Genomic DNA, 15670 nt, shown 5'->3' with positions numbered 1-15670 from the left:
ATATAAATATGCCACATTTTTTGGATGACAGAAAATGAATCTTGAATAATCCAAATTGGTTCCCATTGGTTCCTCTGAAGAAGTTAGGCTTAGGTTAACAAACCACATTTTTCCATAGAACAGAGAGTCTAAGTGACTTTCCTGAGTGTACATGGTAAGTTGAAGAAGGAAGCAACAACAGAAGTTTTTTCTCTCATACTCAAAGTCCAATACTTTATTTTCAAATGAAGATTGAAAACACTTATCTTTTTAAATTAGAAATAGCAGTCAGTGCTGCACTAGAGTGTGAAGTTTTTAGTTGTATGTTTATTCTGAAATGTGAAGACCAGTGAGAAATGGTCTTAACTAGTGTACATTTCAAATTTTTGTGACCTAGCATGAAAGACAGAAGAGGGAAGGCCATTTTAATGTCCGACATTTCCACAAACTACCAGCCATTCTTCAAAGTCTAGGCTAACAAAACAAATTGAACAACAAATAAAATCGAACACACACAAAAACTGGTAACTGTGTGAATGGTAACTATGTGTGGCAATGATTTCACAATATGTACATATATAATATAATCATGTTGTATACCTTAAACATACATAATGTTATATGTCAATTACATCTCAATAAAGCTAGGGAAAAAACAGTAAAAAATTGAATAAACACCAAGCTGACTTTATAGTGTTTAGCATTTTCTCCAGTCATGGTCTGTGGACCATCCTGTGAGAATTCCTTTCTTTTATTAAGCACTTACTATGTGCCAAAAATATATGTCAAAATATTCCAGAGACAGATCATCAAGCAGGAGACTCATGACCTTTTCTCTCATAGGAGCTAACATCTTAATCAAATGTGATAAACCTTTAAGTCAGGTAAATCTAGTTTCAAGTTCCATCTTTTCCATCTAATTTATATTCAGTCTTAAGTGATTTATTTACTTCTCTAAGCCCCAGTTTCTTTATATATAATATGAGGGAAATAATCTCTATCTTCCCTTTTTTGTGAGTATAGAAGTAAATGAGATAATGTGTGTGAAATTTTCTAGAATAAATCCAAGTACAAATTAGTTATTCAATAAATGTATTTTTTTCTTCCTTTTGATGGTTTAGGATTAATGTATTGGTAGTATTGTATATCATTGTAGTAAAATTATATCTGTGACCCAGATACACAGAAGATGTAAATATTTGCACTAAAATGGTCATTGTTGCTAAGCAGTATATATTCTCCCAAAGAGTGTAGTTGAAATAATACTCATGAAAGAGTTCAGAAACTTGGATTCTCTTGCTGGTATTGCCACTAAATATAGCTGTGTGACTTTGAACAAGTAATATAAACCATTTTGAGCTTCAGTGTTCCTGATATGCCAAATCTAGCCATTGAACTAGATGGACTCATAAATTCCTTTCTGGCTCTGAAACCCTATGACTCTATTTTCTTATGATTCAGTAGACAACTTTGGAATAGAGCCTGTCAACTTGCATTGTTGTGTGATTTTTTTTTCTTTCTGGTTGCCATGTTCTATAAATTTCCTTTTCATCAGTCAACTTGTGGAAATAGCATTCTCTACTTAATACTTAATACTGTATCCTCTAATCTGGCTTTTTTGTTTCCTTTGGTCCAGGAGTGTTGTCTTTCCTCCTGATGTATGCAAGCCAATGTTAAGACTTAAAATCAGTGGAAGGGTATTACTTCTTAGCCAAAGAAAAACAAGACTAAGTTTTTGTCTGTTTGTTTATTTTTAATTTTGGTTGAAATATAGTTGATTTACAATGTTGTGTTAGTTTCAGGTGTACAGCAAAGTGAATCAGATATATATATATACATATATATATATATATATATATATATTCTTTTTTTTACATTCTCTTCCACTCTAGGTTAATACAAGATATTGAGTAGAGTTCCCTGTGCTATACAGTAGGTCCTTGTTGGTTATCTATTTTATATATAGTAGTGTGTATATGTCAATCCCAAACTCCTAATTTATCCCTCCCCCCCTTTCCCCTTTGGTAACCATAAGCTTGTTTTCTATGGAACAAGACTACATTTTAATGATTCATACGAATTATTGTAAGTGTGATGAGGTCAGGGCCTTGGGAAGTCACCATATGTACAAAATATATAAAGAAGAACCAGTGAATACAAGCATTATCAAAAGGGAGGGAAATTGTTTTATACCAGCATCATTTAGTATAGTTTTGGGGAAAGGACCTTGACATTTTTCTGGGAGATAAGATCTCCTACTTCCCATATCTATTTCACTGGCATCCACCAAAATTCTTGGAACCACAGCTTCACTTATGCTATTACTGGAAACTTTTATTTAACATATTAGAAGTCAGTATGGTGCCAAATGTTAATAGTGATTATATTTTAGAGGGAGATGTACAAGTGTTCTATATTTGAAGAGTATTTTAACTTCTCTTTTTGTTAGTGTTTGTATGTGAACACAAATACTGTTTCTAAATTGGAAATGAAAACAATTTTAATTTTGAAAATTATGTTAAAATTCTGGAGTATAGATGAGAAGAGTGATATATATGGGAGTTAGGAGGTTTGGCGTCATGTTACAGCTCTAGCACTACCTGAGTGATATTAAGCAGGAAATATATTTTTTGTTTAAACAAACACATAAAAATGCAACTTATAGTTTTGCAGTCAAGTTCTGTATTCTGTCATTAGTGTCAAGTGTAGTGTATGTGTGCATGGGCGGGGGGAGAGGGAGAAAATGAATATGTATTTTGGACAATGAAAATCATTTGAACCTGCGGTATCGTGCAGTAACTTTTGGATTCATAGTGTTTTAGATACAAAGTTGGATTTAAATCCCAGCTCTGAGGATTTGTAAACTGAATTCTTTTCCCCTCATTTGTAGAATATGATTACTTATACTTAATTATATGGATGTTCTTTAAAGTTTGAATAACTTAGATATGTATAGTATCTTGCATAAGGTAGTAACTGATAGCTCTTATTATGTTTAGTGAATTATATAAATGATCAGACTGAACAACATGGTCTTGAGTCAAAAGCATGTGATCCTATAAAGAATTGAGAGGGATTTTTCTATTGTGATTCAGAATTGTTTAGAAAAGCAGTTCAAAATTAGGGTTCCATAGTTATTTCTTAAGTACTGGTATCCTTTGGCATAAATGTATGGCTCCTAAATATGACGATTTTAAAAAATAAAAACATTTATTTGAAGTTTAAAACTGGAAGCAGTGGTTCCATTAATTTGTAGTCACATTAATTCAACAAGTATTTCTTTTTTTTTTTTTTTTGCAATAAGCGGGCCTCTCAGTGTTGTGGCCTCTCCTGTTGTGGTCAGCAGCCATGGCTCACGGGCCTAGCTGCTCCGCAGCATGTGGGATCTTCCCGGACCGGGGCAGGAACCCGTGTCCCCTGCATCGGTAGGCGGACTCTCAACCACTGCGCCACCAGGGAAGCCCCAACAAGTATTTCTTCATTCAACAAACAATTATCAAGCAGCCGCTAGATGACAAGTTCTGAGGGGCTCCATTGGGTATTAAGGATATAAGGATAAATTACATGGTCTGTTCTGTTTGGAGTTTGCAGTCTGATGGAGGAGACAGACATGAAGAGAGGAATAACAAAATAGTACAGTGACAGTAATAAGAGAACTAAGAAAAAAACATTGCTGCCAGAGAGACAGAAGGAACTAATTATAAAAATGAGTGAAACTAAGTTTTAAGGCAGTTCAGTTTGGGACAGGAAAATAATTCCCTTTCCAGGAATGTTGTATTTGTATGGATATTCTTGCCCTTATTCTTGGCATACATCATTTTACTGAAGTATTGTGTGAATGTGCCTTTCATGCTTTTTAAGCTTCGATGACTGAGATCATTAACAATAATCCTACTTACCTTTTAAACATGCACATACGTTCACATTAGTGAAACAGATTGTATTTCTTGCTGTAATTTAAATAATTCCAACCTTAAAAGGATGACTTTTTTCAATTTTTGTGTATTTTAGTTAGCACACCTTCTGAGAGTTAAATATTTTAACAACTACAGTTAAAATGCAGGTTTCAGCTTAATACATATTTATTAGTACCTTTTGTGTTCCTTAATTCACCTCCAAAAACACACACTGGACCAACTTTCTAATGAAACATGTTTAACATGTTTAACAGAACATACATGTTAAAAATAAAAATTGAACTCTTTGTACAGGGAATCAGAAGATTTAGTGCAGAGCTCACAAACTGACAGCCTCAGGGCCCAAACCAGGTGGTAGATATGTTTTCTTTGGCATTTATCATCAAGCCCATGAGAGCCTGTCCCCTTTAAATGGGGAAATAGCCCAGCAAAATTGCCCATTTTTCAGAGTTACGTTAACCTGTGGCCCATGGGCCTGTGAATTTTCAGGACTTGATTTAAATGCTCAGCAGCACTCCTAGAAGATTGAGAGATCAAATACCATTGTAAACAGGTTCTCAATTCACCTACGCAGAGTAACCGTCATTATTATTATGGTTAGCTTGACTAATTGCATTAAAGATATCAACCTTATACAAGCAACTAAATGTAATCAAGTTCCATACATTGTAGAATAAAGATATAAGTAAATATTTTAGAACAGTGCAGCAGAAGCAATTAGTTCTGCCAAAGAAATCATGTGAAACATTGCAGTGGATATTAACCTTTGAGTTTTAAGAAAAAATAGGACTTTTTGAGGTTAGAGACTAGAGTGTCTTAGAGAGGTAGTCATTTCAGGCAGAGGTATCATCATAAATAAAGGAACACAGACAGAAAAGTACATGGAGTAGTCTGATGCCATTGGGATCTAAGACAGGCAAACGTATAGAGAGAAAGTTCTGGAAAGTAAGGGTAGGGGCAAATTATGAAAGCCCTTGGACTGATATCTCTGAAGGTTTTTGGTTAGGATAGTATCATGGTCAAATGTGCATATTAATAAGATAATACCATCCTTGAAACAGAGAATGATCAAGCTGGAGTCCTTGTGTTACAGAACTGGTTAGAGCAATGTTTTTCAGTACTGTTAAAAAAAATGCATAGCAAGAAATACAACTTATATCATGATATACTCCTGCTATTGCTTCCTCAGCTACTATTACTACACACACACGTAAATCTGAAATAAATTTCCATAAAATTATGTGCATGGAACACTGTCATTTTCTACTATAGACAGTTTTGTTCTTTTTCATTCTTTAAAAATTGCAGATCAATTCATGATCCACCAATTGTTCCAGCTAACAGTTTGAAAAATAATTAATTAGGAAATTATTCCAATGATAGTTCAAAAAAACATGGTGGTACCTAAGCTGAGAAAATATCAATAGAAATAGAGAAGAGAGAATATATTCATGAGGAAGTTTCTGAGATGAATTTTTAGGGCTTTGTGATGAACCAGATATGGAAGATAAAAGAATTATGGAGATCAAGGGCTTTCCGCCAGTCAAAAATGTTATTTTCTACTAAACAGAGTATGAGAAAAATCCACTTAGAATAAATATGATGTAATGAATGTGAAGCTGTCTTAGCCTACCTTGTGATATTAGAAAATGAAACATTCATTTTTATCCACTCATGATATGATACTTTTCTGAATGCTTGATGGTATCAGAATACCTAACTCCTCTGAACATTATACCAACTGTCTTTCCAGGACCAAGTGTCAAGTAAATTATATATACTAAATTAGAAATCATTTTTCAATGATTTAGATTATACTTTCCAAAAAATGAAAAGAAAAAATATATTTATAGAGTGACAAATCAAAAATATTTTTGTTTTCTTAAACAAGAAAGTTAAATGTCAATGCACTGTTACTATGACAGGTTTGCTGGTGTAATCACTGAAAGTTAGAAAACTCAAGTATGTTTCCCACAGCCACTGTGATGACCGCATTGTACTTAGTTTATTAACACCATGAATTGCGAAGAGAAAATGTTATAGTTCTTCTGCCTTGGTTTTCTGGCATGGATAATTAAAGTATCAGCCATAATATTTCATGAATGCTGTTTCTTTCCTTTTAAAGTACAACATAATTTTTAAGAACATAAATTCCATGCTAAATCAGTTCTCTTCCCTCTGTAAAACAGTACTAACTGCTCAGCAACCACTGATCAATGGAGTAGTCCAGTTCCCTGACTAGGACAAGAGTACTTGAAAATACATTCTAAGATATTGCTTGGTTTCCCACCCCCTTGTCTGAAATATCCCAATAATGGATTTTTACCCGAGACAATGAACAGGGAATTTCTCAACAGCTGCCAGAATTTTCTCTTCATACCCTCTTCAGAAAAGTTAAAACGATCCTTCATTTTTAATTACAAAGGAAAGATTTAGAGGGTATCCTTAATATTCCTTTATTTGAATTTTCCAGAAACTTGAAATTTATAATAATTTAAATAAATATTAGTCTTGCTACTATATATATTCACTTTTGTGAAATAGAAAACAATCACGCCCATGCAAGTTTATTTGATTTAAGCACAATATATCCATTCCTTGGCATACCTTTCCCTCTCCCCACAGAAAACTAAGTTATTGAATAATATCTGTGCAGTTGTAGCAAATTTGCCCAATGACTCTATTTTGATTTTGACTGAAGTGTGGAAATGCCATAGTCTAACATATTTCTCTGGTATTTGGATCTTCGTTTTCTAGAATGAGTTTAATTTTTTTCATTCTGTGATTTCCGTAGAAATAATATGACACTGTTCTTCTCACCCTTGCCAAATATGTAAACAAATCTGGGTTTGTGAAAAAACATCTCTCTTCTGTTTAATCACTTAGTTATTTTCATGATATGTGTCATTTTTGTATTTATTTCTATCAACTTGAGGATTTGTTTATTTTGTTTACTACCTAATGATATACCACATATAAGTCATCTGTTAACCCTAAGCTTCATATTTCAAAAAGTCACATCAATTAGATATTCAAACCTTTTACCAGCATTTTTCGAAAATCCTTTCCCTCAAGAGATCTGAAATATAAGTATTATTTTTATGTGTTAGATACCTAAAAGCCCTTTGTTTAATAACTGCTCAGGATTTGGGGAATGTCGTGGCTGAATGGCCTTGTATAATATGCTTAAGACCAAATGGTAAGGCATTCTTTCTCTTACAGGAAGGTTGGGGTGAAACATGAACATACATTTTTCGCTGATTCTGAAAGAAATCAATGTATAAGTAGATTTTCACTGATTCTGAAAGAAATCAATATATAAGTAGTGTCAATTAAAACTCCTGTCCTGGAGTCATTTTTAAATAGTTATGCTTTTATTTTATATGTGCTATGTCCTTGGACATGTTTCCTAATTACCTTGACCTAGTTCCTTACCTCTAAGTGGAGATAATACTACTCCTTACCTCAAAGTGTTGCAAAATTATTGTTTCGGGTCTATTATCCTCACCTCAAGAAAGTCAAAGAGGCTCATAGGTGGCATGTTTCAGCTTCCCCTAGAAGTTTTGAGAGGGTAACCACAAAGCCTAAAACAAAACCAGGTATTAGAGATTCTTTGTTCTCTTTCTTGGCTCTTCAAGCTCAAAAACAGGATGGGAGCAGATAGGAACCATATGCTTCCTCTGAGGGCAGAAAAGAGAAGAGGTTATCTCTCACTTCATAGTCAGTTGACAAATGTGGTTCCATTGACAACGATGGTTTGGGCTGAGGGATTTCAGTGTTAGTACAGATAAATACACAATGAGATTGGCCAACAAAAAAAAAAGGATGTGTTTGGAAAATTGTGTGATGGGAACTTGTCTGAACATTAACTAATGGTGAGAAAGAATAGAGGTAAGGCTGTAGTGCACTCAGTATTGTTCCCTTCTCATTTAATCTATGTTGTATGTGTAAAGAAGTAATTAACCACCTCCTATATCACAGTACATGCTGTCGTACCTCAGTATCTCAGATGACTAGTTCTGTAGGTAGCACAAATGTGGAATACATAAACATGTAGCTAATTGAATGAGTATTATCTTATTGCTATTACTAATAATAATTGTCAAGATCATATTTTGGCCAGCTTATATCATTGTAAACTAGCACAAATAGTAAGATAGCCGGAAAAAGAGTTCTGAGTACTGTGTAGTATTTGCACAATGAACTCTCAAAGCATATCTGTTGAGCTATTGAAAGAGGGACCTCCTAGTTACTTAGACTGTTGAGCCATGACTTAAGGGACATGCAGAGAATACTAACAAATCTAAGAGATATGTCTTGCTAGAGAACTGAGTGGTCTTGAGCTATTATACATGAAATAAACACATCTTTCCTTAAATAATTAAGTGAATTAAAATTTATTAAAAACATTTTATATGGCTGTGAAATAAATGAAAGTGCCTCAGTTCTGCATAAAAGGAATGCTGAGAGGCAATCACATCTAGTTTGAGATCACAGAAGAAATTTCAGAGGTCTAGAGCAGGGATCCCCAACCCCTGGGCCGTAGACCGCTACTGGTCCACGGCCTGTTAGGAACTGGGCCACACAGCAGGAGGTGAGTGGCAGTCGAGCAAGCAAAGCTTCATCTGCAGCTCCCTATCTCTCCCTGTCGCTCCCCATCACTCTCATTACCGCCTGAAACATCCTGCCCCCCCCCGACCCCATCTGTGGAAAAATTATCTTCTACGAAACCAGTCCCTGGTGCCAAAAAGGTTGGGGACCACTGGTCTAGAGTACAAGTGGAGCTAGCTGCCTTCCCAAGGATTTTTAATCAGTGATGGAAAATAAAAACAAACAAATTGAAAATTGGGCCGCTTAGAGTAAACAGGGAGTTTGGCCAACAGACCTAATTCTGTGTATATGTTCTCATGTTTTTGATATGTCAAAATAGTTGGTCAGTACAAAAATTTAATTTGGCTAAAGAAACAGAACTTGAGTGTATTAAATATTCTCGTGCCCTCGGTAGTTTTGACTCACAGATATCCATCGTTTAAAAATTGGGCACTTCACTTTTATGAGATTAAGAAAAACATGTGAAATAATGCTTCGTAAATGCTTGCTACACATTCTGGATACTTTTGATGATTGTAATCCCTGAGAAGATTTTTTGAAAAGGAAAGTTAAGAATGTGTGATTGCAAATCTATTTATAATCTTGCTCAATCAGCAGTATTGCTACTAGTAACGCTGTGAAGTTCACAACAAGTCTACTGAATTGCTGGAGTGTAACACAGCTGGTTGGTTATTTTGGCTTCCTTAATGCTTGCCCTGATTATGTGACATTCAGCTAATTATATGACTAGATATCTAACTCAACTACAAAGAAGTTAATTTGCTGGCCACATGTGGACATGATGTTAATCTTTCCTTCCAGTGAAAAATTAGACATAGTCACTCCAGGGAAAATGAACAAGCAGGCTGTGGAGGCAGCATAGTTCATATTTTACAGTGTGTCCTTCTGTCATGCTATTTCCAGTACCTCTGTTTCCATCCCTCACAAAGTCTGGTTGGGCTGTGCTTAGGTCATAAAAACTTTACAGTAAAGCTCAGGTGGATTGATTACTCTTTGATCTCCTGGTGCTCTTTCAGTTTACATCACAGCCATTTAGCATTCTTTGACTACATCAAATATATTGGTTCCTCTCCTAGAACCAACCCTATTCTCCAGAAATATTGTTATTCTGTTCGTTTCCTTTTGCTTCCAAGGTGGAAACTTCCTGTCTTTCAGCACCCAATTTTATTGATGACTATCTTATTAGCTCTCAAATGGCACATGGCCAGACAATCCTGTTTCAGAAACACGCTGAATCAGTCCTAAAAGAGTGGGTGTTAGCAAACATGGGTGTGGAGGGGCTTTTAAATATGTCATAAGAAAAAGTAATGAAAAGCATGAAGTAATTAAGTGATTTTTTTTTCCTGAAAAGATAATTCAGTGGGATATTATTTTGGCTTTCTTTAACAGGGTTGGCTCTGATTATTTTTACAATTATAGAGAAAAAGAAGTATAGATTTTTTTTACTATGGTGGAAATCCTCTGAAAAGAATCGCTGAGGAATTATTACAGCAAAAAGATCTGTCTGAAGCCATCTCCCCTGACAGGAACATGTTAACTGTCATGTTAACAAGTGTTGTTTATTTTTTACCTGAGGAAGGAGAAGTGTTTGTACCAATGTTGTTCAGAAACCATTTCCTCACAGTATCCAAATTCATCTTCTAATCAGCTTGCTTAGAATTTTAGACTATTTTTAACTGGTATGGAGCACATTTTAGGACTTCAAAAATCATATCCTCAGTCTTCCATGAGTTCCACTGTAAGATGTTCAGTTTGCTTCTGTTCACATGTAGCTGTTCTTTCCCAGGGCAGTCCCGTTCCTAATATTCTTACTGTGAGGGGAGTGAATAATAACTAATCTCCAGTAGTGCATGGATCATGGATAGAGACAAATAAATACTCTATCATGTAATATAGTGGGTATAATTAAAGTTATATAACTTGAAATGATTGTTTCTAAATAATATGTGTTAACTTTTATTTGTTTTCTCTCAGTAGGTTATCCTAGATAACATAGATTTTGCTTAATTGTGTGAGATGAAAGATACTTGTTGCATTAGATAAATGTTGTCAGAGATCTAGGAAGTAATAAGATATATTAATTAAGAGAGATAAGGAAGGATATATAAACCAGTAATTTTAATAGCAGAGCACACACTTTACTTTCTAATTAAATTTAACTTGTTTGAGAATTTAATTAATGTGGCAAAATGCACAAGGAAGAGAAATGTGAGAAACTTTCATAATGCAGTCAAACCTGCAAAAATGCAGAAAGAGGAAATTAGTTTCTCTTCCCTTCCCTTGAAAGGCTGATATAAACAATGAAAAAGAAAAGAAAGAAATCTGTGTGTGTGTGAGTGTTTTCATGAATGTATAGATTCAATTGATTTTTTTCCAAATTAGTAAACTCTTGTTTGTTAAAAATCTAATTTTTCACTTATCAACTAATTAAAATGTGCCCTTTTTAGCAAGTTAAAATATTGTAAAATTAAAAAAGCTATTTTTTAAGTTACATCAAATCCAAAGGTCTATGTGACAGACTCAAAGAAGCATCACAAATTGGTTGAAGGCAAAATTCAAGGTGCTTTCCAAAGCTTTCTTGTAATACAGGAATGAAATCAGGTTACGAGAATAAAATCTGACCCAGGTACTTTCTGAGGCCCTGGAGCTTTGGTAGTGAGAACAGGGCAACAAATTCTGTCCCTCCTCCACAAAGGCACATGGCCTTTTAGTAGGGAAAACAGGCATTTTGAAGAACAGAAAGATATTTGATCCTATAGTAGAGGCTTTTCTGCATTAGTTAACATCTCAAAAAGGCATATTAAATGTGATAACTCCATTTTTCTACCTTTTCCTTCACATTTAGGCCTATAGAAGGCAATTACAAATATGTCTGTGGAAAACGTCATAAGGAGTTATATTTTTCCCTTAACCTCAGGGTACAGAAAAGCCATCTCCACTTATGTTCATAAGCTTGTCGAAATGACTTAAGCTTGACAAGTGGTGCAGATTGGAGTATCAGGTCAAATGTGTTTTACTTACTTACGGAACAGCATGTGGTTTAGACTGCCTACTACATGGCAGAGCTCTTGTGAATTTACCATCATAAATTAACCTATTAGGAATTCATATCATGTGGTTTTATGAAGATAACAGCAATGAGTATTCTTCGACAGCAGAGTGAATTAATATAAATGAGAATTTGAGCCCCATTACTAGAAGTGCACATCATTATTGAAGACAGCATTCCTGAATGTGTGGTGACTTACTGAAAATGTAATTTTACCAGGCAGATTATCTTTCTTTTTTTTCCACCTGGTGAAAAAAAAAAATGCTCATTCCCCATTCTTCTTTTCATGCACACCATTTTAGGAGTGACTGTTTCATATTTACTTTTCATTTGTCCATTAATTTTTTCCTCTTCAGGTGTAATCTAGCCCCTGTGGTGGAGTTTGCTGCAGATGTGGGAACTAAATCAGATTTTATTACCATGAATCCATCAGTTGTACAAAGAGCATTTGGAGGCTTTCGGAATGAGAGTGACAGAGAAAAATTTGTGCATAGACTTTCCATGCTGAATGACAGTGTCCTTTGGATCCCTGCTTTCATGGTCAAAGGAGGAGAGAAGCACGTGGAGTGGGTTAATGCATTAATCCTTAAGAATAAACTGAAAGTGCGAACTGCCTATCCATCACTGAGACTCATTCATGCTGTCAGAGGGTAAGTGTCTGGAAAGGACCAGTCTGTCCTTGGCACATGGTACACATAACTACACATTTTCCCCTAGACAGGAAGGAACCTCAGTAATTTCCCAATGGATATATGTTTCCATTGTTTTATAATGGCTGCTCTGTTTACTAACTTGAATTTCGTTTACGTGCTGTATTATTTTAGCTCATTCTCTTTCTTGAAAAAGCAAGTATTTGAACTTGGCACTTATTTATATCTGCTCATGAAGAAACTACTGATTTTTTTTTTTTTTTTTGCTGTACGCGGGCCTCTCACTGCTGTGGCCTCTCCCGTTGCGGAGCACAGGCTCCGGACACACAGGCTCCGCGGCCATGGCTCGCGGGCCCAGCCGCTCCGCGGCATGTGGGATCTTCCGGGATCGGGGCACGAACCCGTGTCCCCTGCATCGGCAGGCGGACTCTCAACCACTGCGCCACCAGGGAAGCCCCGAAACTACTGATTTTTATATTTTGCTGTGTTAAAGAGTAATAAGAAGTCATAGTATAATTCATGAATTTGGGGTAAAAACTACCAACAGAAGTGCTAAATGGCTAGTGGGCAATATTGTGGAAGCTTAAACGTTAGATGTATTTAAGGAGCAATTAAGTCCCAACTGTAGTTAAGAGGCCAACTAGTGGTAGAGAAGGCTGGCTGAGATAATATGCCTTATTGTTTCCCCCCAGAAGTCATAGATGACATTTTTATGAATTAAGTCAACATTTCCCTTTTATTAATACAAGCTCAAAAGAAAGACCTAACAAGCAGACTCTTGCTTAAAAGTGGTAAATGACCAAAAGGCTAAGTTCAGTCATGCATACATATAAGTGTGTGTGATATGTAACACAAAGATAAGCAATACTGTATATTTATTAGATATCTACTTAATGTCAAATGCTGTAGATTCACAATGGAAGAGCTGATCACTGCTTTAAAGGAATGCATAGGCTTTATGGTAGAAACAGAGGCATGTATAGCTAGGTAAAGTATAAACAAATGGTAAGGGGGTATATTGTCCGAAGTGTAGAATTTGTTCCTCAGGTTAGCAAAGAAGTCCTAAAAATCTGAAATTTGAACTAAGCTTTTAAAGCAGAAAATGATTTTAAAGAACTTTAAAGCGATTCTCAGGGGGAAGAAGACAGGGAGAGAGAGAAGAAACAAGAAGGAAATGTATTGCATCATGAGAGGAAACTGAGGCAAGAAAATAATTAAATACACTGTACACTTGTGGAATAATGGAGTCCATTGTGGTGCATTGGAATACAAAGTTGGAAAAATAACTTGTGATCTGGTTGGGAAGATAATCATGAAGCACAATTAGATATGTGAATTTAGGAGAGTAAATCTTGTAACTACAGATTCTGTTGACAAGCAGAGGTGCTAGAGATATGAAGGCCATTTAGGCTTTTGATTAATTTACTCATAAGATGATAAAGACATAGGGCAAAATCAGTGGACCTAAAAAGGATGGGCAAGTTCAGGGGACCAAGTAAATACAATGGCTAGAAGTCCTAAAAGAAAAAGCTTTCAAAACCCAGAGTTAAAAATAGTTTGCTTTATATACTGTCACTGGGACTGGGCTAAGGTGTTTTCATTTTGTTTTGTTTTGTTATTGAGATATTTTCCTTCAAGGATTTACCATTTCCTTGTTTAAACCTTGAGACAGTTTTTGGAATTGTTATTCTGCACGCAACTAAATTGCATTCTTATAATTAGATCCTGGTTATTCAACATTCATTCTCTTGACATTTGGCATGAATTTCCAACAAAGGAACATAAAATAATGCATTTGGAAGATAAGCAATTTTTTTAAGCAACAGAGTCCTGAAATTACAATTTGCGTCTGAAAAAAAAAAGATGCGTTCTTGATAGAGAGCAGCTTCATAACGTGTTGTTCTAAGAACACATCTTTTTAATTTTTTAAAGTTTTTATTGATTACATGTACTGCAGATATTTTTCCCAGTCTGTGGTGTGCCTTTTCACTCTTGTAATGTTGTCTTTTGATGAACAAGAGTTTAATTTTAACAAAATCTAATTTGTCTATAGTTTTTCTTCTTTTAAAAATTGTGGTAAAATTTACACATAACATATAATTTACCATCTCAACCATTTTTAAGTGTACAATTTAGTGCTTTTAAGTACATTCATATTGTTGTTCAACGATCACTATCATCGATATCCAGAACTCTTTTCCTTTTGCAAAACCGAAACTCTATACTACCTGTTAAACAATTACTTCCCATTCCCTTCTCCCCCTAGTCGTTAGAAATCACGATTCTACTATCTGTCTTTAAGATTTTGACTAATTTAAGTTCCTTATATAAGTAGAAACATACGGTATTTGTCTTTTTATAATTGGCTTATTTCACTTAGCATAATGTACATTGTTTCTTGTGATTTTTTTAAATTTAAATTTTATTTTGTTTGACATTAGTATAGCCACTCCTGTTCATGTATTACCATCATTTTTTTTTTTTTGGTTTTGTGTATGTATATGTGTATGGTGAAACATTTGAATTTCTTTCTTTTTAAAACAGAATTATATACTTCTTGAGATATTTATTGTATAACAAATTGTTTTATTATTATGGTGAACCTAAAAAATAACATATCTGACATAGTGAAGTGTTTATTTTTATGTTTCTTTTTTCTTTTTCTTATTAGTCATCCATTTAATACACATTAGTGTATACATTTCAATTCCAATCTCCCAATTCGTCACACCACCACCACCACTACCACCCCCACTGCTTTCCCCCCTTGGTGTCCATACATTTGTTCTCTACATCTGTGTCTTAATTTCTGTCCTGCAAACCGGTTCATATATACCATTTTTCTAGCTTCCATATATATGCGTTAATATACAATATTTGTTTTTCTCTTTCTGACTTACTTCACTTTGTATGACACTCTCTAGATCTATCCACGTCTCTGCAAATCACCCAATTTCGTTCCTTTTTATGGCTAAGTAATATTCCATTGTATATATGTACCACATCTTCTTTATCCATTCATCTGTCGATGGGCATTTAGGTTGCTTCCATGTCCTAGCTATTGTAAATAGTGCTGAAATGAACATTGGGGTGCATGTGTCTTTTTGAATTATGATTTTCTCTGGGTATAGCCCAGTAGTGGGATTGCTGCATCATATGGTAATTCTATTTTTAGTTCTTTAAGGAACCTCCATACTGTTCTCCATAGTGGCTATATCAATTTACATTCACACCAACAGTGCAAGAGAGTTCCCTTTTCTCCACACCATCTCCAGCATTTGTTGTTTGTAGATTTTCTGATGATGCCCATTCTAACTGGTGTGAGGTGATACCTCATTGTAGTTTTGATTTACATTTCTCTATTAATTAGTGATGTTGAACAGCTTTTCATGTGCTTCTTGGCCATCTGTTTGTCTTCTTTGGAGAAATGTCTATTTAGGTCTTCTGCCCATTTTTGGATTGGG

At 34.9% G+C, this 15670-nt stretch overlaps 1 protein-coding gene across 1 annotated transcript in view; it reads left to right on the top strand.

Annotated features, from left to right (window-relative positions):
• The window catches only part of ST8SIA4 (ST8 alpha-N-acetyl-neuraminide alpha-2,8-sialyltransferase 4), a 104265-nt gene that overhangs the window by 27353 nt on the left and 61242 nt on the right, over positions 1 to 15670 (top strand). The window contains exon 4 of the mRNA XM_060093200.1: positions 11913 to 12206. Coding sequence (XP_059949183.1) covers positions 11913 to 12206 — 294 coding nt within the window. The remainder of the gene's footprint in view (positions 1 to 11912; positions 12207 to 15670) is intronic.

The sequence above is a fragment of the Mesoplodon densirostris genome, chromosome 3 (genome assembly GCF_025265405.1).
Source record: "Mesoplodon densirostris isolate mMesDen1 chromosome 3, mMesDen1 primary haplotype, whole genome shotgun sequence".
NCBI lineage: Eukaryota > Metazoa > Chordata > Mammalia > Artiodactyla > Ziphiidae > Mesoplodon > Mesoplodon densirostris.
Note: the sequence above shows the minus strand (reverse complement) of the source record. Positions and strands in the feature narration are given on the sequence as shown.